At 49.4% G+C, this 26,732-nt stretch overlaps 1 protein-coding gene across 3 annotated transcripts in view; it reads left to right on the forward strand.

The window, feature by feature from the left end:
* Positions 1 to 26,732, forward strand: part of PLEKHA2 (pleckstrin homology domain containing A2) — a 57,584-nt gene that overhangs the window by 8,913 nt on the left and 21,939 nt on the right. For 2 of the 3 annotated variants that reach the window (XM_050940122.1, XM_050940121.1), the window contains exons 2-6: positions 1,849 to 2,012; positions 5,087 to 5,143; positions 10,158 to 10,206; positions 11,823 to 11,920; positions 23,760 to 23,906. In XM_050940122.1, the coding sequence (XP_050796079.1) occupies positions 1,872 to 2,012; positions 5,087 to 5,143; positions 10,158 to 10,206; positions 11,823 to 11,920; positions 23,760 to 23,906 (492 nt within the window). In that variant the 5' untranslated portion in view covers positions 1,849 to 1,871. The remainder of the gene's footprint in view (positions 1 to 1,848; positions 2,013 to 5,086; positions 5,144 to 10,157; positions 10,207 to 11,822; positions 11,921 to 23,759; positions 23,907 to 26,732) is intronic. The other variant, XM_050940123.1, reaches the window with a different exon arrangement.

The raw sequence follows: 26,732 nt of genomic DNA on the forward strand, positions 1-26,732 counted from the left end.
CACACCCTGCAAATTCAGTGTGAAGTGCTGCTACTCTAGAATGGTGGGGTTTTGCACCCACTTCACTCTTATTGTAAATGATGGTGTTGCAAGGTGACCAAGAGCTAGGTCCCAAATCTTCCTCGCTTGCACTAACACCAGTTGGGGGTGCTGGTAGAAACCAGTCACCAGGTTCTAACCACCACGCTGTCAAACCTGGTGTCTTGTTCTTCTCTCGCTGAGTTTCTCAAGTGTCTGTCTCTGGTATCTGAGCTCTTGGCCAGCGGGGAGGGAGGTTCTTTCTCCATAGGGCTGAATCTTCTGATTGAAAAACTTTCAACTTCTCCAAAGGGACAGTTAGTTCCTGCTCAGACTGCAGCTGTTGAGCTCTCCTTGTTCAGCCAGGCTCTGTCCCTTTGCAGAACAGTATTCCTGTAGGACACGTGAGTCCTGAGGCTAGCTGGCAGATGCTGAGCCCTGAGTAACAAGGGTAGTGTTGGAAAGTGTTTGTGGCTCGTGTAGATTTAGTGTTATCTTCTGCACGGTGGTTTAATAAGTTTTTTTTTTTTTTTTTTACCCAGAGAGGACTGATCACTGCTGTCTTGCTGACTCTGCATCCCCACTGTACATACTTTCTGCAGGAGTTGCAGTTTGTTTTCCATTCCTTGGGGAGGGGGGGAGAGAGAGAGAGAGAGAGAGAGTGTGTGTGTGTGTGTGTTCACCCGTGTGTAATTATTGTTTTGTTTGTTTTGGCCAAGGGCTGCTGGCTTTTGAGTTTGCTGTCTCATAGATGCCTCTGGAGTGGAATGAGGGTAGGGTCCTAGGCCTCTCAGCATCACCAACTGGTGCTCTGTTGTGAGGGATGATGTCTTGCTCTGTCCTGGGGCCTTTGTTTCCCTTTGGCCTGCTGCTGCTCTGTGACTATCCAGGTGGCCCTTGTGCTGTGACAAGGTGGGGAACAGTGAAGTGTTCTGAGTCCTCTTATGACAGTGCTGATGGGCTAGCGAGCTATTGAGTAACTTGTAGTGATTGAGTCCATCTGTAGTTCCTGGAAGCTCCCTGCTCTCCTAACTCCTGCAGTTCCCCAGCTGAGCTATTTTGATCACTCTCGTCTGTTTGTTTTATTTGCCCAGCTTCCGAATGTGTCCAGAATCGTAGTGCTGGGTGTCTTTGTCTCGCCGTGACCTTGAAATCCTCTTTCTGGTGGCCTGTCTGCTAGTAGCAGTAACATGCAAAGGTGGGATGGGGTTGGCTCTGTCCGATCCGTAGCAGAAGCACCAGAACATTTGGATAACAGTTTGAATACAATCCAAGGCCTCAATCCTGCAGCTGATCATGCCGCTGAAACCCTGCTGGGAGCTTCACTTGAAACCAACTGTGTTCTGTGCGGGTGTGGGAGCCTGCCAGGATTGAGGCCTAAATCTTCTACTCCCTACTTCAACCATCCTGCAGGGAGAAGCTCAGCCTCTAGACCAAGCTAAATACTCAGTATCCGTTGTTCAATTTCCTGATGTTTGGACTGTGAAATGATGCGCAACCTCAAGGAGGTGGAATTTGCACAAATGTTTCCATTTATGTGCAGCAGGACCAACCTGCTAATGGCCAGTTAAATGTGAAAGTGGAACAGAATGTCTTGTGTGTCAAATGTGACCCAATCCAACCATCTTCTTCCTCATGCTCGGCTGCTTTAGCGTGCATGCCCAAACCTGGTGACTGAGCTGTCACCCCAACTCTAGAGAGGGAAAGGGAAAGTGAGGTGTGTGTGAATATGAAGTCAGCCTAGAACAGGGAAAGAACACTTCACTGCCCTGGCTTAGGGTAGGGGTTGGGAGTGCCCTGGTTTCACCGGCAGGCATTTGTGTTTTCTAGGGTGATGCTCCAAGAAGCCCGGAATGCCTTATGTGGATCGACAGAATCGTATCTGTGGGTTTCTAGACATTGAAGAAAATGAGACCTGTGGCAAGTTTCTGCGAAGATATTTCATCCTGGACACTCAGGCCAATTGTCTTCTGTGGTATATGGACAACCCCCAGGTGAGGTCCCAGAATGCACTCTGTGGAGCGTTGCAGATCTGCGTGGCTTTCATACATCACAGCTAAAAAGGCTTCTACTTCCTGATTTATGCTGCATCTGCCCCTCCCACTCTTAAGATGCATTTGTTAGAAGAGTTCAGTGCTGGGGTTTCACAGTGAGAGCTGGCTTTTGATCACACATATCTTTTTTTCCAGTTACCTTGGACCCCTTAGCAGTCCAGCTTGTGTTTGGTCTCTGATTGGAGGAAACAGGCTTTATTTAGACAGATATGCTATTAAAACCCAGAAACTGGGATCACATTTTTTAATTGGCTTTACACTTTTCTCTCTCCTTATTTTTATTACACCAGCTTCGCTCACTAGTTAAGATGAGCAGAGACAGCAACTTCAGTGCTGGAAAAAGTGAGTTTCCTTGTTCCTGGAACCCTGTTCTTCTTAGCAGGGGCAGCTCTAGCTTTTTTGCCATCCGAATCAGGCAGCCTTTGGCTGCTTGTCTGCAGGAGGTCCCCGGTCCTGTGGATTCGGCAGCAGCCTGCAGGAGGTCCGCCGGTCCTGCGGCTTAGGCCTACCCGCTGCCGAATTGTCGCCGAATCTGTGGGACCGGCAGACCTTCCACAGGCAAGCCACCAAAGACTGCCTGACTGCCACCCACATAGGGACTGACAGGGCGCCCCCCCCGGGGCTTGCCGCCCCAGGCATGCACTTGGAGTGCTGGTGCCTGGAGCCGCCGCTGCTTCTTAGCAATCTGGGATGATTTATTTCCCGTTCTGATGTTAAAACTGCCATGTAAGAGTCTACCAGGTTCCTAGAGAGACATGGTGGGTGAGATAATATCTTTTACTGAAACTTCTGTTGGTGAGAGAGACAAGCTTGCAAGCTATACAGTTCTTCAGCTCTGTGTAACTCTTGTCCCTTTCACCAAGAGAAGTTAGTCCAGTAAAAGACACTACCTCACCCACCTTGTCTCTCTAGGATCCTGGGACCAGCGTGGCTACAGCAACACTGCAAATATCAGGATCTTGGCGAGTTGAAATCCTCTCTGCAGTTCAATCATTGGTTGTTTTGGCACAAAACATCCCATCATTAATCTCATGGGTGTCATAATGGAAAGTCGCCTTTTGGATGTCCGTTTGTGTCAGATTGTCTGATGCCTATTACTGGGGAAGCTGTGTCCCGTAAACGTTATCTCGCACCACTAATTTTCCTTGATGCTTCAAGTTGCATAGAAGAGATGCCTTTATGGGATGGAAAGAGTGTCTCAGGAAGGACCTGGTGGTAGGGATAGCAGATTCTATTGGGCTTTTTTGTATTCTGTCTTGCCACAACATGAGGTGAATATATTGTACCGCACTCAGTAAGAAATACAGAGGGTGGTCTGTTACACTCTTTTTCTTTTCTTTTTTCTTTTTTTTAAGTCTAGTGTTCACTCATATCCTTTTCCTGCTCTGAGGTTGAATTTCCTACTTCTGGGGCCTGATCCAAAGCCCGTTGAAATCTGTGGAAAGACTCTCTCATTGGCTTCAGAGTGTTTGGATCAGGCCTCTGTTGGGCAGCTGGTGCTGGGTCACTTCATTGAAGCAGCATTCAGCCTGAGTGCAGCTGGAAGCAGTCCTTCATTTCCAAGTGGGATGGGTCACTGTCTAGGCCGTGCTTTCTTGCTGAGGGAAGCTAGAATGTGACTGAATGGTATCTGTTATCAGTACATGTGAGCGTGTGTCAGAAGTGTTCGTGAATTCCCCCTCCACACCCTTTTAGACTTTGAATCCAAGACAAATAAAACGAGACTGTCTTCTGGTCTCAGCCAGTGAACCATTCGGCTCCATGCCGCAAGCCCAAAGCTGGGGGTGGAATGTGGGGTAGCAGTTTCTTTTCAAGGTTGGCTCTGACCCGGTGCAGTGATTGGTCACTCTCCCAGATGTTACTCCTAGGGCAGTTCATAGCTGTGGTTAGAATGCAGAACTATTCTGATGAGTCAGTATCAGCCAGCAATGCCTGCTGCTTGCTGTATCGAATGGGGGCAGGGTGTGGGGAGCAGTTGCTATCTTCCTCTTTCTCATTTTGCTAAATAGTATAATCTGCATAATATTTTGTGTGAGCTGCATCTACCTTCAGGCCCCAATCCAGCAGAGCACTTAAGCACACGCCTCGAGTCCCTCTAACTTCAATGAGACGTGTGTGTGTGCTCAAAGTTAAGCCCCTGTTTAAGTGTTTTGCTGAATAGGAGTGGGCATAAGCTCATACGTAAAGTTAAGCATCTGCTTTGCTGAATTGGGGTGTCAGAAATGAAATGATGCAGGATGCTTTCTGCTCTCATGTATGTTGTTAGACTTTCCTATGGCTGAGTCTTTGCAAGAGGATACTGCAACAGATCAGTTTCTCTGTGTAGACTATGCTCTCTTACCCCACACCAATGATATTTTATACAATTTAACCCCTGAAGAGATGATAAAGCCCTATGTCAGTGTGAAACATTATTAGGTCCCCATTCCAGTTCATATCTCAGTGTAAAGACAGTAACAAAAACGATTAAAATATCTGTCATCCTAGAAATAGGGTCATGCAGAATATGCTCACCCAGTAGCCAGGTGTCTGGAGTTTTGTATCTGTTGTGGCTGGCAGCTCCTGGAGTGGTCGTGGCATTTACTACAGTGATTAAAATAATAAGAATAAAAGTGTGAGCTGCAGGAATCTCTTCTGTGTGCACTAGCACAAGTCACCATTTGGACCAGTGTTCATTGTGTGGCGTTTGTAAACGCAGTTCAGAGCAAATTTTATTTTATTTTCTTTTGTAATCTGTGCCCAGTGCCATGGTCTCTGGCCTCTTGGCTAATGTTAAAGAACAGAACAACTTTTCTCATGCAATAAACTACACTCCAACTAGTGCACCTCTTACTGCCTTGCTGCAGCATAGTGATGGGTTTCACAGCATGGTAAAATGCTGACACATAGAGACTGTTGGTGAGGACAGAACTCTTAAGATGTCCCTCCATAAACAATGTGTAAAGTGATAGTCTAGCTCACCTGATTTGTGACTGTTTATCGTTTAACTCTTAACATTCTTGACTGTTTTGCAGAATCTGGCTCTCGGGTCAGGAGCTGTCGGATCTTTGCCGCTGACCTATATATCCAAGGTAATACCAGGGTGGTGTCTCGGGACTGTTCTGCCGTGGGAGGAGGTGAAACAGACCAGGAATAAGCTAATAGCCTGCCCAGTACAGCAATTTGTAGGAGTCCAAAGTTATCTGCTCTATGCTACTACTGGGTAGAACTGGTGAGGATATTGTTCTTCAAAATGTTTGTCAACCAAAAATGTCCTTTTGGTTGAAATCAAAACATTCTGAAAAACCTATTGATTTTGATGAAATTTTGTTTAGAAAAAACCCAGAACTAAACATTGCAATAATGTCAGAATATCCCTTCTTGGCATTTTGGGGAATAGAACATTCCAGTTTGGGGGTTTTTTTAAACAACTTTTCAAAATTAAACTCATTGTGGTTTTTTGTTGTTTTTTTTAATAGTATTGAAAAAGTTGACGTTTTAAAAAGTTGGAAATGGGAACAAACTGACTTGAAATGAATTATTTTTTTCAGAAATTTGTTTCCTGGGAAATGTTGAATTTATTTTATTTGTTTTGAAAATCTGAAATTGTGGAATTGCCTGCCAAATAAATCCTCTGATTCCTGCCAGCTCTGCGATGACAGGTCTCTCAGTGTAGCAAAGAGGTCTGCATTTCCTTTGTCAAATGACATCACATAGGCCAGCAGGGTTGCTGGGCAGAAAGGAGGCTATTTCAATAATGAGGAAGAATGCAAAGCCACAGAACCCGGAAGCTTTTAGTCAGGGCAACCAGTACACACTCCAGATCGGGCCTTATGCCCCAGCCATGAGCTGTTTGCAGATGAAACTTCTGGGCCGGAAGATAGCATTTTAAATCTGTTTCATTGCTCAGAGTGCCAGTCTCGCTCAGCAGCCGATTGAACCTGGCTCGCATGCATAACGATGTGTTTTATCAGCTTTGTAATCAGTTTAAATAAATAATAATCAGCAAAAAGGTGTCATGTAAACATCGCCCACTGCGCAACATGCTCTCACTGGGACTCGGGAGTTATGTTGTGGTCCTTTAATGTGCAGTGCAGGAGTGCCTAGAGAGCCCCAGATGAGGTCAGGCCCATTGTGCTGGCAGGAGCAGCACTGGGGTTTTTGGTGCCTTAGGCGGAAATCATTCCACGCTCCCAGTCGGCCGCAATTGGGCGGCGGGAGGGTCCTTCCGCGCTCCGGGTCTTCGGGGCACTTCAGCAGCGGGTCACAGAGCGAGTGAAGGACCCGCCGCAGAATTGCCGCTGAAGACCCAGAGCGCAGAAGGAACCCCCGCTGCCGAATTGCCGCTGAGGGCCACAAAATGCTGCCCTCCCAAATCCTGGTGGCCTAGGTGACCGCCTAGGTCACCTAAATGGAAGCACCGGCCCTGTTTGCTGGATGCTCACAGCTGTTGAGAGACAGTCCCGGTCCCAAAGAGCTTCAGTAGAGGGTGCCTCTTTTCCTACACGTCTCTCCCGTGACGTTTCTGTGGGGACTTGAATGAGCTGCTGATTCAAAGCCGTGCCCAACTGAGTGGGAGTCTCCTGTGTAAAGGTGGGTCTGTCTGCGTTTGGAGCTAGGGGAGTGATACCAGCTCCCACCCTCTCATTGAGCTAGTGCAGTGTAGCTAGGGTAGCGTGGGCAGTGGTGGCCCGGGCTACTAGCTGTGCTGAGAACATACCCACCGGGTTCTGGTGGGTTTGCCCTTGGCAAAACTAGCCCATGTGCCACTTGCTGCGACTCGGGTCGCCAGTTCTGGTTGGACAAATTCCTGGAGGTTTCATCACATGACATATAATCTTTAATTAAAGATTATACCTTTAATTCCTGGAGGCTCCAGGCCAGTCCTGGAGGGTTGGCAGCCCTTGCTGCTTCCCTGGCTACACTGCTGTTTTTAGTGGGCTGGCTTGAGAGCTAACGTCTGTCCGTCCACGTGAGCTGGGAAGCGCCAATGTAAATGTAGCCTCGGGTCTGGCTGTGCTTCAAACCGGAGCCGTCAATTCCAGCTCCAGGACACCTACCTGCTGCGGCGCCAGTTGAGCTGGTGCACTAACTGTAACTGCATAGCCCCGGTGGTGTAAGCCCCGGGAGGGGCTGGCCGCCCCCTGTATGTTCCTGTGGTCTCAGATGGGTTTGTACCCGGGGAAACTGGTCCCTCCCACTGCTTGTATCCCAGCAGCTAGACTTTGATTTTTAGCCCATTAACTTGATTAAAGCTAGCATGGGTGTGTCTCCTCCAGGAGGAATGGACACCTCCCTTAGAGGGCAGGGTCTCCAAGTGCTGCTCCTCTTCCTGTGTGGCTGGCTGCAATGTTGGTGTTTCAGGGCCTGATATCTCCGCTTCTTTGGCCCCTGGGAGTCCTTTGCCCATATTGTACTCTGCACGGGTGTAACTGACTGCCCAGAGAGCAAGGGGGTAGAGAATCAGATCCCCCATGTCTGTCTTCAGTGTCTGTTCCCTTCAGTTGTATTCACCCGCCTCTAGGATGTAAGGTTGTGGGTTCAAGTCCTCATGCCAGAAATTTGGCTCAGGCCCAGTGCTGTCCCTGCTGTGCAGTGCCAGGAGCAGTCACTGTCCAACCAAGGTCCCTTCTGCTAATTTCCGGGGGCTGCCAAATGAATGTTAAATATACTAGGTGACTTTTAGAAAAGAGTAGAGGGCCAGTATCCACACTCCCCGCCTTAATATAGCAGGTACTAGTGCCCAAGGGTGGTTGTGAGCTAATGCTGAGCACAGGGTGGCCACTGTGTTTGCCAGCAGGCAGCCCCGGTTCAGAAACACTGAGAATCTCTTCCCAGAGGGAGACTGCCTTGTGGTTAAGGCACTAGCTGAGGTGTGGGAGTCCTGGGTTCAAATCCTACCTCTGCCCTGGTCCAGATTCTTTGTAACCTTGGGTGAGTCACTTAGTCTTTCTGTGCATCTTTTCCTACAATTTCATTAGTGCTTGTGCAGTGCTCACGTGATACAGGGCCAAGGCAGATTAGCCAGAACAGCATCCACCAGAAAGACTGTAAGGTGGGCCATATAGGTGAAAACAGCACAGGGAACAATACACAGTAGGAAATGTTGCTTGTTTAGCACACCTTGTGCTTTAAATCCCTTGACAGAGAGTCATGTGGCTAATATTGTGGCTCTGTTGACCAGGCAAGTTAAGACTCCAAAGGGCTGTTGCGGGAACACTCCCGCGGCAGCGCTTTGAAGTGCAAGTGTGGTCACGGCACCAGTGCTGGGAGAGAGCTCTCCCAGCGCTGCAGGTACTCCACCTCCCCAAGGGGATTAGCTTACTGTGCTGGGGCACTGTTTACACTGGCGCTTTACAGCGCTGTAACTTGCTGCACTCAGAGGGGTGTTTTTTCACACCCCTGTGCGAGAAAGTTGCAGCGCTGTAAAGCAGCAGTGTAGCTAAGGCCTGTATGTGCCATCTTTATATGCTTGGAAGTTCGATCTTCTGGGTCTTGGGGTGGGATGGGATACAAACTGACAACCCTGGAATCAGCTTTGGTTACTGTAGTTGGAAAAAGACCCAGCAGATCTCTGCTCCTGCTGATTCATGATTTATAAATTAAACTCAGATGAATCAATGCTGAGGGATGCAGTCTTCCCCATTTCAGAAGGAACTTCACTTATAAATTATATATATTTTAGACTAAATGAAAATTGCTACAGCGCTGGATTCAGTCGTAAACTGCAGGGTTGGGTTATACCAGTGGCTTTAACTACCAGTTATAAACATGCCAGAGAAATGGAGGTTACTTGAGAAAGCATATTTAAAGTATTATAGACTGGTTCAGAAGTAGGAAGCCTGTCAAAACAAATATACTCTATAAAGGCCGTGCCTGGAGCCCCTGAGATTATTACTCTTACATAAATGATTCCTACTCTTTAGGGAGCAACCACTGTTATTTTCCTTCAGTTTTCTTAATTACCACAGAGTGTGTGTTACAGAGTGTGTGTTCAGTCCAACAGAAATTCATACTTGCAGGGCCCCTGAAAGAATTTGCATCCTTGTTGTGCAGTGTGGCTGGCACTGGAGTTGAGGGAGAGCAGCAGATGAGAGACTGCTCTCTGAAGTGACCTTCTTTTGAGGCTGCTGAGTTCGTTATGACACGTGGTCTCTATTAAATCTGATATGAATGAGTTCCTGAGAGCTCACTCAGCTGTGGGGCACCTCATCGTGAGTAGCAGCCCTGGTGAACTTGCATCATCCATTTCATTCTGATATACACAGGATATATCAGCCTCTAAAGGCCAACTGTCGCTTTGCCTGTTCACATATCTGTGGTGGTTTTGTAACGCAGAGGCTTGCCTGGCTTGCTGCAAAGCAGTCCTTTTCCTGTTCAGCGATGGTCTGTTTCCAGCAAAAGAAAACGTTTGCACCAAAGACAATGTTGTAGTAAAACAGTAGCACTGCAGTGTATCAACATCAGAGATTTGGTGTGGAAGTAAGAGAAATTACACCACTATAGGGCATGTGTACCCTGTGCTGAGAGAGCCTTTCTAGGTGATCTGCATCTGTTAGCATGTCCACGTGTGAACATGCACATAGTCTCTTAACTCCATTTGCCAGAATCATGTTAAAGCACAGTTTTTGCTAGCCAGGTTCTAGTACTTTTTTCGTCTTCAGCAGAGGCTTAGATCTTGTATGCAAAGTTTTAGCCACATCCATTAAATAAATCTGCAGTTACTGGAGCCGTATAGCGGTGTAGATATGCATATACATCTCTCCCCAAAGAAATGCAACTGCAATTCTTCTACCTAGCGCCAGCCATGGGATGTTTACTTGGGACACAGGTACATTTGGGCCCATGATGAGGAAAGCACAGTATTTTCTAGTGAAACACAACGGAGACTAAGGAGGTATGTGAGAAAGGATGTGCTGATGAGCCTTTCTCACTTGTCATGTTAATTTTGCTTTGACTCAGGCTTGCTTGATCTCCTCATGATTTATAAACGGCCTTAATTACAGTGTTGAAGAATGGAAGACAGTGTCCTTTCTAATGGAAGCAGATGCTGCCCCATCTCACTGCCGCTAACGTGCTTTATTTTAAAAATCTGTTTCTCTTCAGGTCAGCGTCGCCACCCCGAAACAAAAACCGAAAGTCCCATTCTGTTTTGGTGAGTGTAACACATGGGGGAGGGGGACACCAAAATGCCCAGAGCTCACATGGTGGCAGATCTCTGACGGGAAGACTGGAGGGTTAGGTGGCTGTTGTAAACCATGAGAATTCATAAACATCAGTTATCCATGGGCCTTCTTTGTTCATTAGTATAAGATGTTCCAGAAATGTGAGATGCTGTTTGTTGCAGGGAAGAATGTTTTCAGAAAGGGTGAAATTCACACTTCTACAGAGCAGTCAGCACAAAGAACTATGCACCACTTAAGTCCCTCTGAAACCTGTAGGGCTAAATGGTGCCTTTATCCTTTTGCTGGCTTCTTCTGCACAGGGGTGGATTTCATCCAGAATCCTTTGGATAGGACGGGACCTCAGTTTTTCCCTGTACACTCCAGCAGCAGGGATGCTCTGCGTGGTTGTCTAGCCTGAGCAACCTTGTCCTAGTGCGTCACTGCACTAATGGAGCTTTCCCCCATATTCACCCTTGTGCTGCAGTGCATCATGCATTGTATTTTTCTGCATTCCTGTCATTGCAAAGAAGAGGTGGTCTGGGATTGATTTCCCTTCCCGGTGGCCCTCGGCTTTACCCAAGCCACAAAAGTTCCTCACTTTCCTGAGCACTAATCTCACCTCAGAGTTAAAGCAGCAGAAACAGCAGCACCAGCACATACCTGTCTCAAAGGGCTGGGGGTGGAGGGGGCACAATTTTCTATACTTGCATGCAGGAGACATGAATCAGCACCAAACCCAGAGCAGGTAGCATATTCCCATGCCATGACTGAGCTTGCTGCTTTGCTGTACTGTGCTACGGAATCCCATGAGCCTACGAAGGTAAAATAGGGGAGTGTTACGGTTTAACTCCTTGGTACTCCAAAGCTGGGACACCCCAGCATAGAGTGTATTCGCAGCAGTGCATATGCAGGGGACTGCAAGTGCAGATAGCTAATGTGAGGAGGCCTGGGTTTGAACAAAACCTTGTGCAGTTCAGAATGTCTCAAGGTTTTCAATGCAGAAATCCTATGAGAATGTTTCCTTTGACCCAGCTGCTGCAAGCCAGAAGGCCCTACTAGCTGAGAAGTCAGGGGATGGAGAGGAGGGGCTGTGTGTCCCAAGAGAGCTTTCCAGACTCCCCTGGGACTCCTGTTCCAGATTTGATCTGCCTTTGATCATTGCAGATGAAGCTTAAAACTGTAGTTTTTACCACTGGTGGTCATAACAGCTCCCAGGGCACTTGTAAGTATGTTACCACAAGTGCCCTGGTTAAATTCTAATTCATATTGTTCCAGATCACTCTGTGGTTTCAGCTGGATTGTGGTATTCTTCATGCACAGTCCTGAACTGTTGTGTAGTGTGGCAACGTGCAGTTAAACAACTGCCATACTCCACCCCAGAGGTGGCTGCAGCTCAGTGGTGGTTCCTTGCATATTTTCCAGTCAAGTGGGTGGAAGGCTGAAATAGGTAATGCTTGCAGGGTACTGTGGGGTTGGAAGTTGAGAGGTGCTGCTGATATGCAAGGTATTATTATTGAATTAGTTTAACCATGCTGAGCACTGACTAGGGTTCCCTTCTCTCTCTCTCTCTCTCTTTTTTTTTTTTTTTTATTCCTCTCTTTGATAGTTATCAATGCTTTATCTCAGCGCTATTTCTTACAAGCCAGCGATCAAAAGGACCTACTGGACTGGGTGGAGGCCCTGAACCGTGCCAGCAAGATTACGGTATGTTACGCTACTATCACTGGCTTTCTCCACTTCCCTCTTGGGCAGTGGGGCTGTCAGAGAAATGTTTGGAAAGCCATATTTAACTTCTTGCTCTACCTCATCCCCTTTCTGCAACCTGCTCAAAGGTAATGGCTGAGTCTGGCCAGAAACCAGGCTGCTCCTGGAGCCTACTGTGCGCTGAGTCTGAGCCACGCTTGATGTGGAGTTAGCACTGCTAGCTCTGCAGGAAATTCCTAGTCAGATTGCTGAGAGTCTCTCATGTTTTAATTAATGCTGAGGTTGTGATTCACAACCACAAAACCAAGGAGGGAGTTGAAACCCTACTCTCAGCTAGCTGCTGCTCTGTCCTTCAGTTCCCTTGGGAGCTGCTCCGATCCATCCACATGCAGCATAGTGCTGCTCTGTAGTATAAAGCAATCGTGGTACCATCAGCATTACTGTCCCAGAGCTCCTGAGCCCCTTCAGCTCCCATAGGAAGGAATGAGACTGCTGCAGCTTCCTGGATAGTACAGAGAAGTTATTTAAACACTGCATGCTTAGCTGCTGCTTTGCAAGTTTTAACGACTTGCATGATTTTAATTTAAGAAAGAAAATACTCCAAGAAAAGGGGCTGATCTTTTGGTTATGAAACTTCTTAAAGAGATTTTAGAGCTGGAAAAAGACACAGGGCTGGATTTCCAAGTGCTTAGCACCCACAATGTGGGCCAAAATTTCAAAAGTCCTTAGGGCTGGTAGCTACCATTGAAAACTATAGTAAGTGAACTGTTCTGAAAATCTGGCCTCAGATGAGTGAGCTCTGTGGCTTCTTTTCCTTCTCCAGTAACTTAAATCTGGAGAGACTTTTATATTTATAAACAAAGATAAGATAAATGGATTTCCCGTATTCCCAGGCACAGCTGCTGCGTGTGACAATGAATAAACCCTTGAAAAGAGAAGCTTCTACGGGAGATAGACACACCCTTATGTGTTCTGGTGCCACTGTGTTAAAGTAATTATTGAAGGCTGGGATCTGGGTGTAACAGATTTCTTGCTGCTGCTATCAAAGGGTTTCTTTCTTGTGCTTAAGTGATTTGCTTATTCAGTTTTTCTCCTTCCTGGTATGATTGGTCTCATGAGATTTGATACAGCAAATACTTTGTATTGTGGGACACAGTACGGGAGAGAATGTGACTGGACATGTCTCTGTCTTCCCCTCTCATAGACCAGTGCATTTATATAGCCATAAGTTAACATAAGTGACTTCTGGTTTGTCTGTTCTGATTAAGGTTCTTGAAGCTTGACTCATCCTGGAACACCCCAGAACCTAACATATCCATTGAAGGAGTCATATGATTTTAAAAGGATGAATTGAAGGACTCTATATACCTAATGGTCACAGTGCTAGATGGATTTTGCTGCATCATATGCTGATGCATATTGCCTAGTTTTTTTATGAATCATGTATCAAGATGAATGATGTTGAACGAGTTAAGCAGTGATCTTTAGCAAAGACCTGTCTTCTCCAAGCATCAGTCGATCATGTGGTGTGCTATACATCTACATACTGCAATATAATAAAACACACAGGATTTCATTTTCCACAGGGTTGGGGCCTGGCCTGCCTTTTGCTGGTGTGCGTTGCACTTGCCTTTTTGTATCTGCAAGTGAACTGAGGATGCAAATCTGGGTCCCTGCAGCTGCCTGATGGAGGGTGAGCTGCTTGGCTGCACCTGCTCTGATTTGCACCTTCCATTCACTTCTGGGTGCAGGTTACACTTGCAAAAACCCCAGGCTAGTCCCAGAGGCATGGCAACTGCCCTGGTGGCAATTTCCTCCAAAGTGCGACTAGCAGAATATGATCTCTAGACCTGAAGGACACTGATCTGTTTCTCCTAATGCCTTACACCTTGTGTTGTCATTTGCACCTATGGAAAGTTAATGTAAAATGCTACTGTTCTGATCTGAGCGAGCTTTACCTCCACTCTGCATGCATTCTGCAGAAGTGTCAGTGAGGATACAAGGTGCTGGGCATTGGCGAATCAGGCCCATAGTATGCGGCTTTTAGAAAGAATTGCGTTTATTTATTGCTAAAAGGAGCCTGTTTGACTTTTAAACCCCTAAAGCCCAAACTATTAAACTTTGGCTGGGCCTTCTTGGATCCTCTGGCTTGTCTAGATTGGCTAGCTGACCTGTGTCACTCACTGGTTGACTGGGTCTTTAGTAGCTCAGCACATCAGACAAATCCAGCAGGGGAGTCTCCTGCCTTCTACAGGGCAGTTAGAAAAGACAGTGCCACTAACAACATTTGCAAGACTTCTGGATGTGAGATTTGACCCACCTACTCCCTGTGAACTTCCTTTCTCCCGTGTACCTGTTCACACAGTCTTGCTTCTTGGGGCCATTCCTGTTACCAAGCTGCAGTGTGGCCGGGTGCTGAGTAGAAACCCATAGTTGCTGAAAGACCAAATACAGTGAAAATGGGCAAGGGAATTAATGTGCTGCCTTTCCTAGGACCAGGAAATACATTGACCCAGACTGTGTATTGGGCTAGCTGGCCCCTTCATCTGACATCAGAGCTGGTGGACTGAAATGCAAGCTCGTCTGTTGTGCCAACAACAAACAGCATATGCTGCCCCTGCTTTCGTTTCCGAGATCAATATGGCTTCAAACCCATTTAGACATGAGACCAGAAAGAGATCCCAGGATTCTGGTGGTCCAGACCAGTGTGCTGTGTACAGGGGCGGCTCTAGCTTTTTTGCTGCCCCAAGCACAGCAGGCAGGCAGCCTTCAGTGGTGCGCCTGCAGGAGGTCCCTGGTCCTGTGGTTTTGACATACCCGCCGCCGAATTGCCACTAAATCCGCAGGACCAGCGGACCTCCCACAGGCATGCCGCCCAAGGCTGCCTGACTGCTGCCCTCACAGGGACCGACAGGGTGCACTCCGTGGCTTGCTGCCACAGGCATGTGCTTGGACCGCTGGTGCCTGGAGCCGCCGCTGGCTGTGTAGCATTTCTTTGTCCTGGCCCTGTGTTGCGTACACTCAGGGTGATGCACATGGTTTAGCTGCCTTAGGTGTCAGAGGAATTCTGAAGTGCAGGAAACAGAATTAGTCAGAGAGCATCAATAGTTTATTGAACATGCTGGAATAACAAGTTAAAGCACATGTCTAGATTCAGAAGTTCTAAGAAAGGCTGTTTCCGTATTAAACCTTCCGTGGCACTTCAGGCTGGGGCTAGTATTTCCTTATATCCTAGTCTCTTGGAAGAGCGAGAGGTTTGTCTGTCCCAGCAAGCGCCTGTTGCTGGGATGTAGGTGTAAAATCGCAAACACGGCAGCAGCATCTAGAGAGAACCGGCTTGCAAAGAGGCACAGTTCAGAAGGACAGTTATTAAGTAGGACAGGCTGTTCTCTTTAATTGCAGCAGGCGTCTGTTTGCCAGAAGCTGGGAATGAGTGATTGTTGATGGATCACTTGGCATTGGCACCTGTCATTGACCACTGTCGGAAGACAGGCTACTGAGCTAGAGGGAGCATTGTTCTGACCCAGTGTGGCCATTCCTATGTTCCCAGACAAGTGAGTAGCCCTAGCCAGGAGGCGCTGGGCTCCCCTGCGGGCTGAAGCATGAGATTCCAGTCCATGCTCCTCTCACTGCGAGGCCATTGTTTTTCTTCATTTGTCATGGTCCTGGCTAACTATCCTGAAAGCTGCTTGGGCCATGATAGCCTGGAACAGCTCAGTCACTTATGGGGAGGTTCTGAAAGGCATAACTGGGGTTTTGGGGGGAGATCCGGACTTTCAGTGGGACCTGGGCCCCTAACTGCCCTTTGCCATTGAAAATCCCCCTCTTGATGTGTATTGTGCAAGGCTTGATCTGTTACTTGCCGAAATATTTCTTCAGCACTCTACATGGGCAGCACTAAGCTAAACCTCACAGCAGGGAAAGAAGAATGGTCCAGCTCCTAGGGAGGGTCCTCTTGGATTGAGAGAGAGGTTCAGTTCCCTGCTCTCACACAGACTTTCTATGTGACCTTTAGCAAATCACTCGGTTTCTCTCTGCCCTGTCTGTACATCATAGCACTGCCCTGCCTGGTGGGAGTGGGGGTGTGAGAATACGTACATTAAAGACTCTGAGGGGCGTAGATACTGTAGTAGTTGGGGCAGTTAGCTGCAATAGATACCCTGGAGAGGTAGCTCGTTCTTTTTTCCATTTTGCAGATGAAAACTGAGTTACAGGCCGATTGCTGTGAGCTGGATTTGAATGGGCACCCCCTAGCAGTAATGCATGCAGAGATTCAGACCCTTACTATACAATCTCTTCATGTGTGCATTGTGAAACCATTTCCGTTGGTTTGGCCATGTGTGCCAGCTCCTCCAGCATTGACGTGCACAGACCTCCTTGTCTGCACTCCCTTCCGTGATGCTTGAGAAGATGCAGACAGATGAAAGAGAGCATGTTGCGCAAGAGGTTCTGATCTGGCCAGTTGCTCGTCACGCCAGCGTGTTTGGCAGCTTGGTGCGCTAGGTGACAACCGCATAAAGTTCCGCCGGACCATGCTGCACAGGTGTAGGTTGCTGAGGCAAAGTGCGCAGTGCTGGTGTGGGAACCTTCTGGCTTGTTGCTTTCTGTCACAGCAGCTGTGCTGTTTCTGAAACAGGAAGCGATGGTGTGTTAAGATGCTCATGTTTCCTGTTCCCTACCACTGAAGGCTAGCTACTTCACTTGGTTAGCGAAGCCTGGCTTTTGAGAACTGCCTGGAGTTTACTGCTTGGGTTATTGCTCCAAAGATTAACTGGAGAAAATATATTTGTCAGCAAAGCAGCAAAATGCTTTCTGTTGAGCCTTTTCATGCTGCAGATATATGTATGACCAGTGGATTGATAAGTTCAGCACTGAATCACTTTCTGTACGAGACAGTAGCTGTCGGTTCTGGTCCGGCCAGGAAAGTCTTGGACTATTCACTCCTCTTCTCAGTCCTCATCTACACACAAACTGGAGTCAGCTCAGTTAAACTGGTTCAGTTAGACTAGACCCCTTGTGTGGAGACTCTCATTTTGTGCTTTATTTTGGGCAAGCTTCTGTCTGTTCCTAATTCTCTTAAGCTAAACCGAAATAAACCTGCTCTCAAACAAAAGAAGAGTGCCCACAAAGCCTTTTACACTAGTTTAACTAACCTGGTTTTAAATCACTCCTTAAGTAAAAATGATGTAACCCTGTGTGTAGATAAGCCCTTACTTTTGGGAGTGAAAATTTACTTTTTTATTTAAAAAAATGCTTTAGCACACTGGTCCAGTCTGTTTAAGAGGCCAATCACTGAATGCAAACTACCCTGTGAGTCTAACTTGGGGAATAGCAGGAACATTCCCTGAGACTCTGTGTTTCTCAGTTCCGTGAGCTTGCTTGTGATATGAAAGCAATCCAGATAATTGTACCTAGCTTGTACACAGCAACTGACATGTTCAGAGCAGTGCACAGACCTTGACTAATTTATCCTCCCAACATCCCTGCATGTCCATATTATCCACTTTCTACAGAAAGGAAAAATGAGGCAGAGGGAAGTTAAGCAACTCGCCCCAGGTCATCGAGCAAGTCAGTGTCAGCGCAATGGTTAGAGCTCAGGAGTGCCTGTCTTCTCCCTGCCTGGAGCTCTTTCCTCTAGCCCATGCTAGGAATCAAGAAACCTTTAAATCACATGGGGGGGAACCATTCCAGGACACCTTCAGTGTCCCATGTCATTTTCCAGTAGCAACATCTTCTCCTTTGGGCTTACAGTGTGTAGTGCAGTGTCTTTGTCCTGTCCCCTTGCTTTGAGTGGGATGTTCTGCTCAGTCTGCGGGATGCTGAAGGCAAGGAATAATCATGCATGAGAATCGGGGGCTCCCCGGAGCCAAAAGGCCTTGAGGAGACCTGTGCCTGTGAAGGCACTCGACAAACTGGATACCAATATTGCAGCTCAGGTACCTGGATGCATTCCTTCTCTCTCTGCAGTTTCTCTGCTGCTAGTGCTAGACCAGCTCTGCAGAGGAGAGAAGTTGTTGACACAGGTAACAAAACTGTTGCTGTAGAAATGGAGTTGTCTTGGGTTTGAGCTTCTTTCCTTTGGCACTATATGTGACGAACTGGGAAAGTTCTTAATGTTTTCTCTGAGTACTGTGTTGGTGCCTCAGTGTCCCCATGGCAGTTCTTAAGTATCTGGCAGAGCAACGGGCCAGTGCACCTAAATGCCTGGCACTCTGTCTCCTAGCAACTGATGGCCTGGGCCCCTCCTCTGCAAAGGTGCCAGCTGAAGGTGTTGGAGACAAAGGGATCAGGTGACCTCCTGGCCCGGGAAAGGGGCTGAGGAGAGAGGAGGGGCTGGGAGGGGTTGTTAGTCTGGAGCTGGCTGGGGTCAAGGGTGGAGGGCAGACCTGGGGGTCTGGCTCACTGCCCCCCAGAATGGACCCAGCCGAGGGGTCCGGTTCGCTGTATCTACAAGCTCTGTTTTAGACCCTGTTCCTGTCATCGAATAAACCTCTGTGTTACTGGCTGGCTGAGAGTCACGTCTGACTGCAAAGTGGGGGTGCAGGACCCGGTGGCTTCCCCAGGACCCCTGTTGGGGTGGACTCGCTGTGGGAAGCGCACGGAGGGGCAGAGGATGCTGAATGCTCCAAGGAGAGACCCAGGAGGTGAAGCTGTGTGAGCTTCTTGCCCTGAACAAGTCTGCTCCAAGGGAGAGGAGGCTCCCCAAAGTCCTGCCTGGCTTGGTGGGGAGCAGTTCCAGAGCATCGCCCGGTGACTCCGTGACAACTGGTGGCAGTGGTGGGACGTACTGCACCCAGTGAATGGCGCTGCTTGCAGTAAGTGACTGGGGAGCAGTAAAACAAAGGAGGGATGATGAGGACCAGGCGTGCTGAAGGCTCAGAGAGGGACGGTTTCAGGGGGCAGTTAACCTCTGGGAGTGTGTGACCAGCGAGAAGGACTGTTGGAGTAATGGGGTCCCCCTGAGGACTGCAGCCAGCAGTCTCAGGGGCGGAGGAGCTTGCCGCTCGACCCTGGGAGAGAGAAGGATTTTTGCAGTAGCAGGGTTCCCCGGGGGATTGCAGGAGCAGTCCCAGGGGCGGAGGAGTCTGCAGCTCGACCCTGGCAAAGAGGTGGAGATCACGAGAAGGGCTGGCACACCAAGGGTTCTTCCTGGAAACCATGGGGGAGCCAAAAGCACACAGGCCTGTGAGTCCAGAGCCACTTGGGAACGATGAAGTGATGGCCTATCACCATCTCCTTGAGAAGGACATTGTGATCCTGTGCACAAAGAGAGGGTTACGCATGAGGAAATTCACCAAGGCACAGTTAATCGTGCAGTTGGAGGAGAAGGACCGCTCTGAGGAGCAGATTCCTGGCCCAGATGGGGCTACAAGAGGATCTGAGAGCAGCTGGAGCATCAGCCAGGCATCCCCGGGAGTCTGGTCCCCAATCAGACGAGGGTCTTCACGATTGGGTTCCCCATCAGGAGATTGGAGACGGATGGGATGGGAGCAGAGCCCGAGAGAGCGAGAGGACCGTGAGAGAGAGCAAGAGCCCGAGGAAAAGCTGCAGGAGAAGCAGCAGCAGCGTGGACTGGTGATGGTGGAGCAGAGAGACATAGGGGGCTGCCCAGGGGTCAGTGGGGAAACAAGCCTGCGGGGGCAAGACCCTGGGACAGAGAGAACTGTGGTGGTGCAGCCCCAGATGCTGAGGGACTGTGGGACCTGGGTGAAGGTCCCTGGGGTGAAGCCCCTCACCCTGCCTATGGCCCAGATCCCTGTGCAGACCCAGGAGGCGTCGGGCTGGCTGGTGGTTGGGGTTCTCCAGGATATCAGCTGGGAGGCCCAGTTGGGGGGTGACTGTCTCCTCATGGGACAGGATCTAGGCCCCGCTCCTGTAACGGCCGAAGGTTTGAATTCAAATCCAGGGAACCAATTGGCTAGGATGGAAATGGTCAGTGAAAATGCAAATAACCTGGCTGGCAGGGGGGAAGGGCTGCAGGGCTCAGGATACCTGCCTACATGTAACCAGCCCCCTGGGGCTGAGTGGGAGGGAGAGATGCTCCCCGCCCCCCTGCACACTGGAGAGGGGGCTCACGCTGGCTCTGATGCTGTGACCAGAGCAGAGAGCTCGTTGCCTGTCCCCACTGGGACAGCAAGGGCAGCGCTGAGCACGGGAGGAGCTGAGACCCCAGCTGAGTGGGGGGACACCCAGGCAGGGCAGGTCAGCTGCCAAACAGGTTTGCCTGGTCCAGACGTGCTGCTGGGAAGTGATTACACAGCAGGGAGGGAGCTACCAGGGACAGGGCTCAGGGGGGCTGTGACCCCTGGCCCAGCCAGCGAGAGGGAGCAGGTCCCACTCCCTTCCCCAGCAGCTGAATCCCAGACCGAGCTGCAGAGGGATCCCTCCTTGGAGAAGCTGAGGGAACTTGCTGGCCACAGCGCTGCAAACCTCCTTCGGGAAGGCTGCAGGGACAAAGTCCTGCAGGAGAAGGGATTCCTGTACTGGGAATGGGCTCCCCCAGGGGAAGTAGAACTAGGGGGAATCGGGAGGCAGCTGGTGGTGCCCCAGGAATCCACAGGGGTCTTCCCATTTGAGCTGCTGAATGGGAGGCGAGTGAGGGGACCCCTGGACCTGAAGGGGAAGAATTGGATGAAAAAGAGGGAAGACCCCCTGGGGGATCTCTTCCCTGAGGTGGGAGACAATCTCCCCATCAGGTGTTCCCCGTTCAGAGTCACTGGGAAAGCAGCCCAGAACCTGGAGAGAGAGGTCAGGGACATGCTGGCTTTAGATGGGATCCAGCCGTTTTACAGCCCATGGGCCTCACCTGTGGGGCTGATCCCCAAGGGAGACAGGATGATCTGGTTTTGTGGGGGCTGTGAGAAGCTTAAAGCCATCACAGTGTCCAATGCCGACCCCATGCCTAGGCCTGGGGAGATTCTAGAGAAGCAAAGGGCGATGGAGAACTTGGCCTGGGCAGACACTGATAACGTGCATCTTTAGCCAGACCTGGGAGGAACAGGTGTCCCAGGTGAAGAGGGGGCTGGGCTGCCTCAAGGAGGTGGGACTGACGGTAAAAGCTGGAAAGTGTAAGGTGGGGACGGCAGAGGTGTTGTGTCTGGGCCACAAAGTGGGAAGTGGCTGCCCAAGCCCAGAGCTGGCAAAGGCCAAGATGGGGGCTCTTAACCAAGAGAGCCCGAATCACAGACCAGAGGGCTGGGAAAAGACCCAGTCCCAGCTTGAACCCCAGGGATATTGGGGTGGCAAAGGGTGTGGGCTGCATAAACCTTCCCACATGCGGCCTGCAAGTGCCATCAAGCACACCCGACCTAAGGGAGGGCGTGAGACTGGACTGTCCTGGTGTAACTCACACCGAGGAATGGGAGAGATGCTGGGGCATCCATGGGAACGTTGGTGGGTTCGAACTTCCCCAGGTCACTGGCAGGAGTGACCTCGCTCAGTTCGGTCTCGAAGGGGGGAGAGATGTGACGAACTGGGAAAGTTCTTAATGTTTTCTCTGAGTACTGTGTTGGTGCCTCAGTGTCCCCATGGCAGTTCTTAAGTATCTGGCAGAGCAACGGGCCAGTGCACCTAAATGCCTGGCACTCTGTCTCCTAGCAACTGATGGCCTGGGCCCCTCCTCTGCAAAGGTGCCAGCTGAAGGTGTTGGAGACAAAGGGATCAGGTGACCTCCTGGCCCGGGAAAGGGGCTGAGGAGAGAGGAGGGGCTGGGAGGGGTTGTTAGTCTGGAGCTGGCTGGGGTCAAGGGTGGAGGGCAGACCTGGGGGTCTGGCTCACTGCCCCCCAGAATGGACCCAGCCGAGGGGTCCGGTTCGCTGTATCTACAAGCTCTGTTTTAGACCCTGTTCCTGTCATCGAATAAACCTCTGTGTTACTGGCTGGCTGAGAGTCACGTCTGACTGCAAAGTGGGGGTGCAGGACCCGGTGGCTTCCCCAGGACCCCCGCTGGGGTGGACTCGCTGTGGGAAGCGCACGGAGGGGCAGAAGATGCTGAATGCTCCAAGGAGAGACCCAGGAGGTGAAGCTGTGTGAGCTTCTTGCCCTGAACAAGTCTGTTCCAAGGTAGAGGAGGCTCCCCAAAGTCCTGCCTGGCTTGGTGGGGAGCAGTTCCAGAGCATTGCCCGGTGACTCCGTGACACTATACTTAGCACAGTTGGATTAGTTCCACGCTTCTCCCCCCCCCCACGTACTGCCAAAGTTGAGAATGTGGGTAAACAGAGCAAAGCGCAGGGCCAAAGGGCTGGATCCCTAATGACTGAAAATTCTCTGAGAAAGGCAGGTAACCCCGCCCCTCCCCCAGCTCTGGATGTGTCTACACTGCAAAGAAAAACCCGCAGCACCACCACGTCTCAGAGCCCGAGTCAATTGACTCGGGCTTGTGGGGCTAAAAATAGCCATGTAAATATTCCTGCTCGGAGTGGAGCCTGGGCTCTGAAACCCAGCGAAGTGGGAGAGTCTTGCAGCCCAAGCAGGAATGTCAACACAACTATTTTTAGCCCTCCAGCCTGAGCGCCGTGGGCCAGAGTCAATTGACTCAGGCTCTGAGTCTCGGTTCTGCAGGTTTTTTTTGCAGTATAGACATACCCCATGTGAACTGGCTGGCAATTTCCTTTGGCCTGCACAGAGTTATCGCAGCCTGGTTCTCCCCTGCCCTGCTGCTTGTGGTGTGACTCAGCCTGTGTGAAGTATGTGTAACACACAACCAAACTGGAAAGAGTGCCTTTGACATGTGCTTGACACAGGTGGGAAGGACTGCACAGAGTACAGGACAGTGAGGAAGCACACCCATTAGCTTCCATCCCAGTTAAGATGGATGTGCTCCTGCTGACCCAGTTTGACCAGACCTGCTGCAGGGAGAGCCCCTTCTGGCATGTGGGGGTCACGCTCTGTTCAGAGAATCCATCCTGAATTTACATCAGCTTGTGGCGAGGAGCCTCTGATTTTAGCCAGAGAAATCCAAGGTTTCAGCTTCAGCCAGAGGGCTGTGGGCTGTGTCCGGCCAGGCCCAGGAGGATCCATGAGCATCTGTGGCTGATTATGCCACACCCATTGGCAGAGTGACAGAGCAGCCAGATTTGCAGTGTCACCTGCATACAAAGGAAGAACGAGTAACTTTACATAGGAACATCCCTGAGTCTCAGAAGCTGGTTTGGGAAAGACCAATGTCGACAGCAAGAGAACAGGCCACACACACAGAGGGAAATGCGTGAGGGCGTGTGCGATTCCTGCACAGATCCGTGCCCTTTCCCCAGGACACGGAGAGGGCTGTTCCCCAAACTGCAGTGGGATTAGAGCAGCCTGGTCCTGCTGTTACCTCTTGCTGGTTAATGGTATATCAGCATTGGGAAGGGGATGATTCAGCGTGCTCGGAATACAAAGCTGGGTCCCAGCAGCTTGCACAGTGCTGGGGTCACACTGGTATAAATGTGCTGTCATCTAGCCTGGTTAGACTTGCAAAAGCTAATTGTTAAGGGTGGCAGTAAGTAGAGCAAGATGATTAAAGGAGCACAAATGCACAGGGCTCCAGAGGCAGGTCACAGACATCATGTCAGGTGATGTTTAATTACCCACCTCCTCTCTTCTTTCCTCATGTCATAGGGTTCTCCTGCAAACAGCTTGGGATGGAGCCACACCCTCATTAACCTTGATGTGGGGTGTCTTGGTGTGGTGTTTTTTTTTTTTGTTTTTTTTTTAAAGGGGCACTGCTGTATTTGTACAGAAGAATAGACAGGCCAATGTCCCAAATGCAGCCCCTAAACCTAAAACTGCTAAGTCTTCATTTCTACCAGGATGGGTGGTTTGGGGCTAGATTTGACGCACCCATTTCTGTCCTTCACAGGTGCCAAAGAGTGGTAGTTTGCCCCCAGCCACAGAGATTACAAAGCCCCCCATTGCACCCCAGACCCAGGAGAAGAAACCACAAGTGGCCTACAAAACTGAGATCATTGGAGGGGTGGTTGTGCATACACCTATCTCTGTCAATCAGGTAAGCTGGGTGTGTCTGCATGTCATTGCCCTAGCAGAGTATGCCTGTGGCATTGCAGATCTGCAGCTTGTGCTAGCAGAGAATGTTCTGAAATGTGCATTCAATTGGGAGGAATCAGAGTGTGCCATGTGAGGATGGCAGCATCGGCAACTTCTGTGATAAAAATCCAGATCAATCAGGCAGCCCGCCCAAAATCATGAGCTTGAAAATCATCAAAGTTTAAAAACAAATTTTAGGTGCCTATTCTTTGCCCCCTGGTTTCTGAGCCTTAGGGTTCTGTTGGTTCTCATTTTGCAGCTTTTTCTCGACAACCAGGAGGGCTAGAAATTTCTTTTTCTTTACTTTTTATAAAAGAAAGCTGAGATTCTTGTGAGACCAGGAGCCTGGGACTATAAGAAAAGCGCCAAGTACTGCCAGTCTCATGATAAAATCACAAGAGTTGGCAATTCGGGGATGGTGAATAGAAACGATCTGTAGTTTAACTTTCGCTCCTTGCCTTTCTGTCTCCAAGCACTGGAAATGAAATACTCTTGGTACCAGCACAATGCTCTGGGACTCTAGCCTCTCACTGGCTTGAAGGAGCAATTCTTGAGGGATGTAGGGGGGAAAAGCTGGCAGTTCTCTGCACACTTAGCAGAGTGATGAAATTTATACCATATTCTGCTCTTTGATTTTCCTGTATTTAACTGTTGGGGAGGCTTCCAGACGTGTGCTTGACCCATGTCTGTGCCATTGAATGGGGTTAGGCTTCATCATTTGTATGTCCTAGCTTCTGCCTCTAATCATTTCTCTACCAGACATAACAGAGATCTGTGGAACAACTGTGTGTGATTAACATGGTATGAGGGATAAACAGTCTTGGGATGAAATGCAGGGTCCATGCTGCTTAGCTAGCATATGTTTGAGCAGGAAATGCAATATTCCTGCCTATTTCCTCTGTCCAATTCCTTACTAATGCAATCAGCAAAGCTCTGCTGTAAACCAGGCTGACAAACATTGCATCAGTTTTCTTCTACAAGCTGTTCCCATCCTGCCTTTTGCATTCTGAAACAGTTAAACAGAACAAACGCTACTCAGGTGTGTAGTTAACTGCAACAAATTATATCTGGATCCCTACTTTTTAAGCAAAGAATATTACCTGTCATCTACCAGAGGTGGGAAACCCGCATTTATTGTTGTTGTTCGTTTTTGTTAAGTGCCTGTCTGAGCCCCTGGACTATGAAGCCGTACAGCGATTGGAGGAATATTTTTTAATACACAGAGATGACAGACTCTGCGAGCTAGGCCGCTCTGCATAGTAACTCACACATTACAACAGTAAAGCTTGTGCGTGAGGCCCACAACAAAGAACCCCTCCCTAGAACCCCAGCTGCCCCCACTCCATCCCAGTGTTTCTCTCAGGAAATGGGTGGATAAATCTGGTTTCCAGGGGTCCAAGTTGTGGTTCCTTCACAAAAAACACCTTCCAGGGGACTGTTGGCTCAAGCGCCTCACCACATTGCAGCTGCTCTGAGCCCAAACCATTTAGCAGCAAAGGGTCCTGTGGCACCTTATGGACTAACAGACGTATTGGAGCATGAGCTTTTGTGGGTGAATACCCACTTCGTTGCCCATAAAAACCCATGCTCCAAAACGTCTGTTAGTCTATAAGGTGCCCCAGGATTCTTTGCTGCTTTTACAGATCCAGACTAACACGGCTACCCCTCTGATACTTCAGACCATTTAGGTCTTTATAGGCCAAGAACATCTTAAATCCCACCTAGAAACTGATAGGCAGCTGGGGCAGATTCTGGAGCAACAGTGTCACGTGAGCTGCATGAAGTGTGGCTAGGCAGGCAGGCATATGTCAGGGGATGAAATCTGGTCATTGGCAGATACCCAGAGCCCTCCTGGGGTGTGGTAAAACCTCTTGCTTTCCTTGGACGGGTGCATGCAGAGCAGACTGTGACACAGGAAATCGGTGGCAGGGCTGATGTCTCAACACCTAGATACTATGGTGACCGTTGTTCCAGAAATGCCTCAGGGAGATGGATTTAGCTGAAAGGTGTGACCAGAAAGTCCCTTATTGGCTGCGTGTCTAAGCAGCCTCAGTAACACAGCCTAGATCAATAGTTCTTCACGCTGAGCTTGAGTGGCAGGTGCTTCAGATAGGACCATACTGGGGACTTTGGGCTGCATGGGCCTAAATCACACCCCTTTGGTCTGCTTGCCATCTCTCTCACACACGTGAGTCTGGGGAGCTGCATGCCCTGGTGCAAGCCAGTAACTTTTTCACCCAGAATTTAGCATGAACCTTTCAAATGTGCAACTTGCTCCAGTTTTCAGCGATGAGGCAGAACTTGGTGCTCAGTTGGAGGCATTTCCAGTGACTGAACTTTAGTGTGATTGTTGGGGGAGGATCTTGAATGCAGTTGCTTTACCCCATTATGTGACATCTGTTGCCTGGGGAATCTGCCTGGAAGCCTACCTCTGAGTCTGAGGTTTAGGCTCTGAGCTATCTGGGCGAGAGGCAGGAGGCTGTCTGACCTTCTCTGAAGTAACACAGTCTGATTATACACTTCTCCTATTGGTGGAATTGATTTGCACTTTCAGTTCAGGAAACCAGGTCTGTGCCTGTGAAACCTTCCCACTCAGGGTTTATAAATAGCTGCACACAGCACTCCTCTCTGGCTCCAAAGTTCAGTGAACCAAAAGGGGTTTAGTGGAGCCACATGCAAAGCTGCAAACTGCCTCAAGTTTCATGCTCCTTGGCTATGGCCTGGTCTCTGTCTCAATTTCCCACTTCTGCAAGGTCTGAGCCAGGTCACCTGCCTGGTTCCACTAGCC

Source organism: Gopherus flavomarginatus, chromosome 2 (genome assembly GCF_025201925.1).
Source record: "Gopherus flavomarginatus isolate rGopFla2 chromosome 2, rGopFla2.mat.asm, whole genome shotgun sequence".
Taxonomy (NCBI): Eukaryota; Metazoa; Chordata; order Testudines; family Testudinidae; genus Gopherus; species Gopherus flavomarginatus.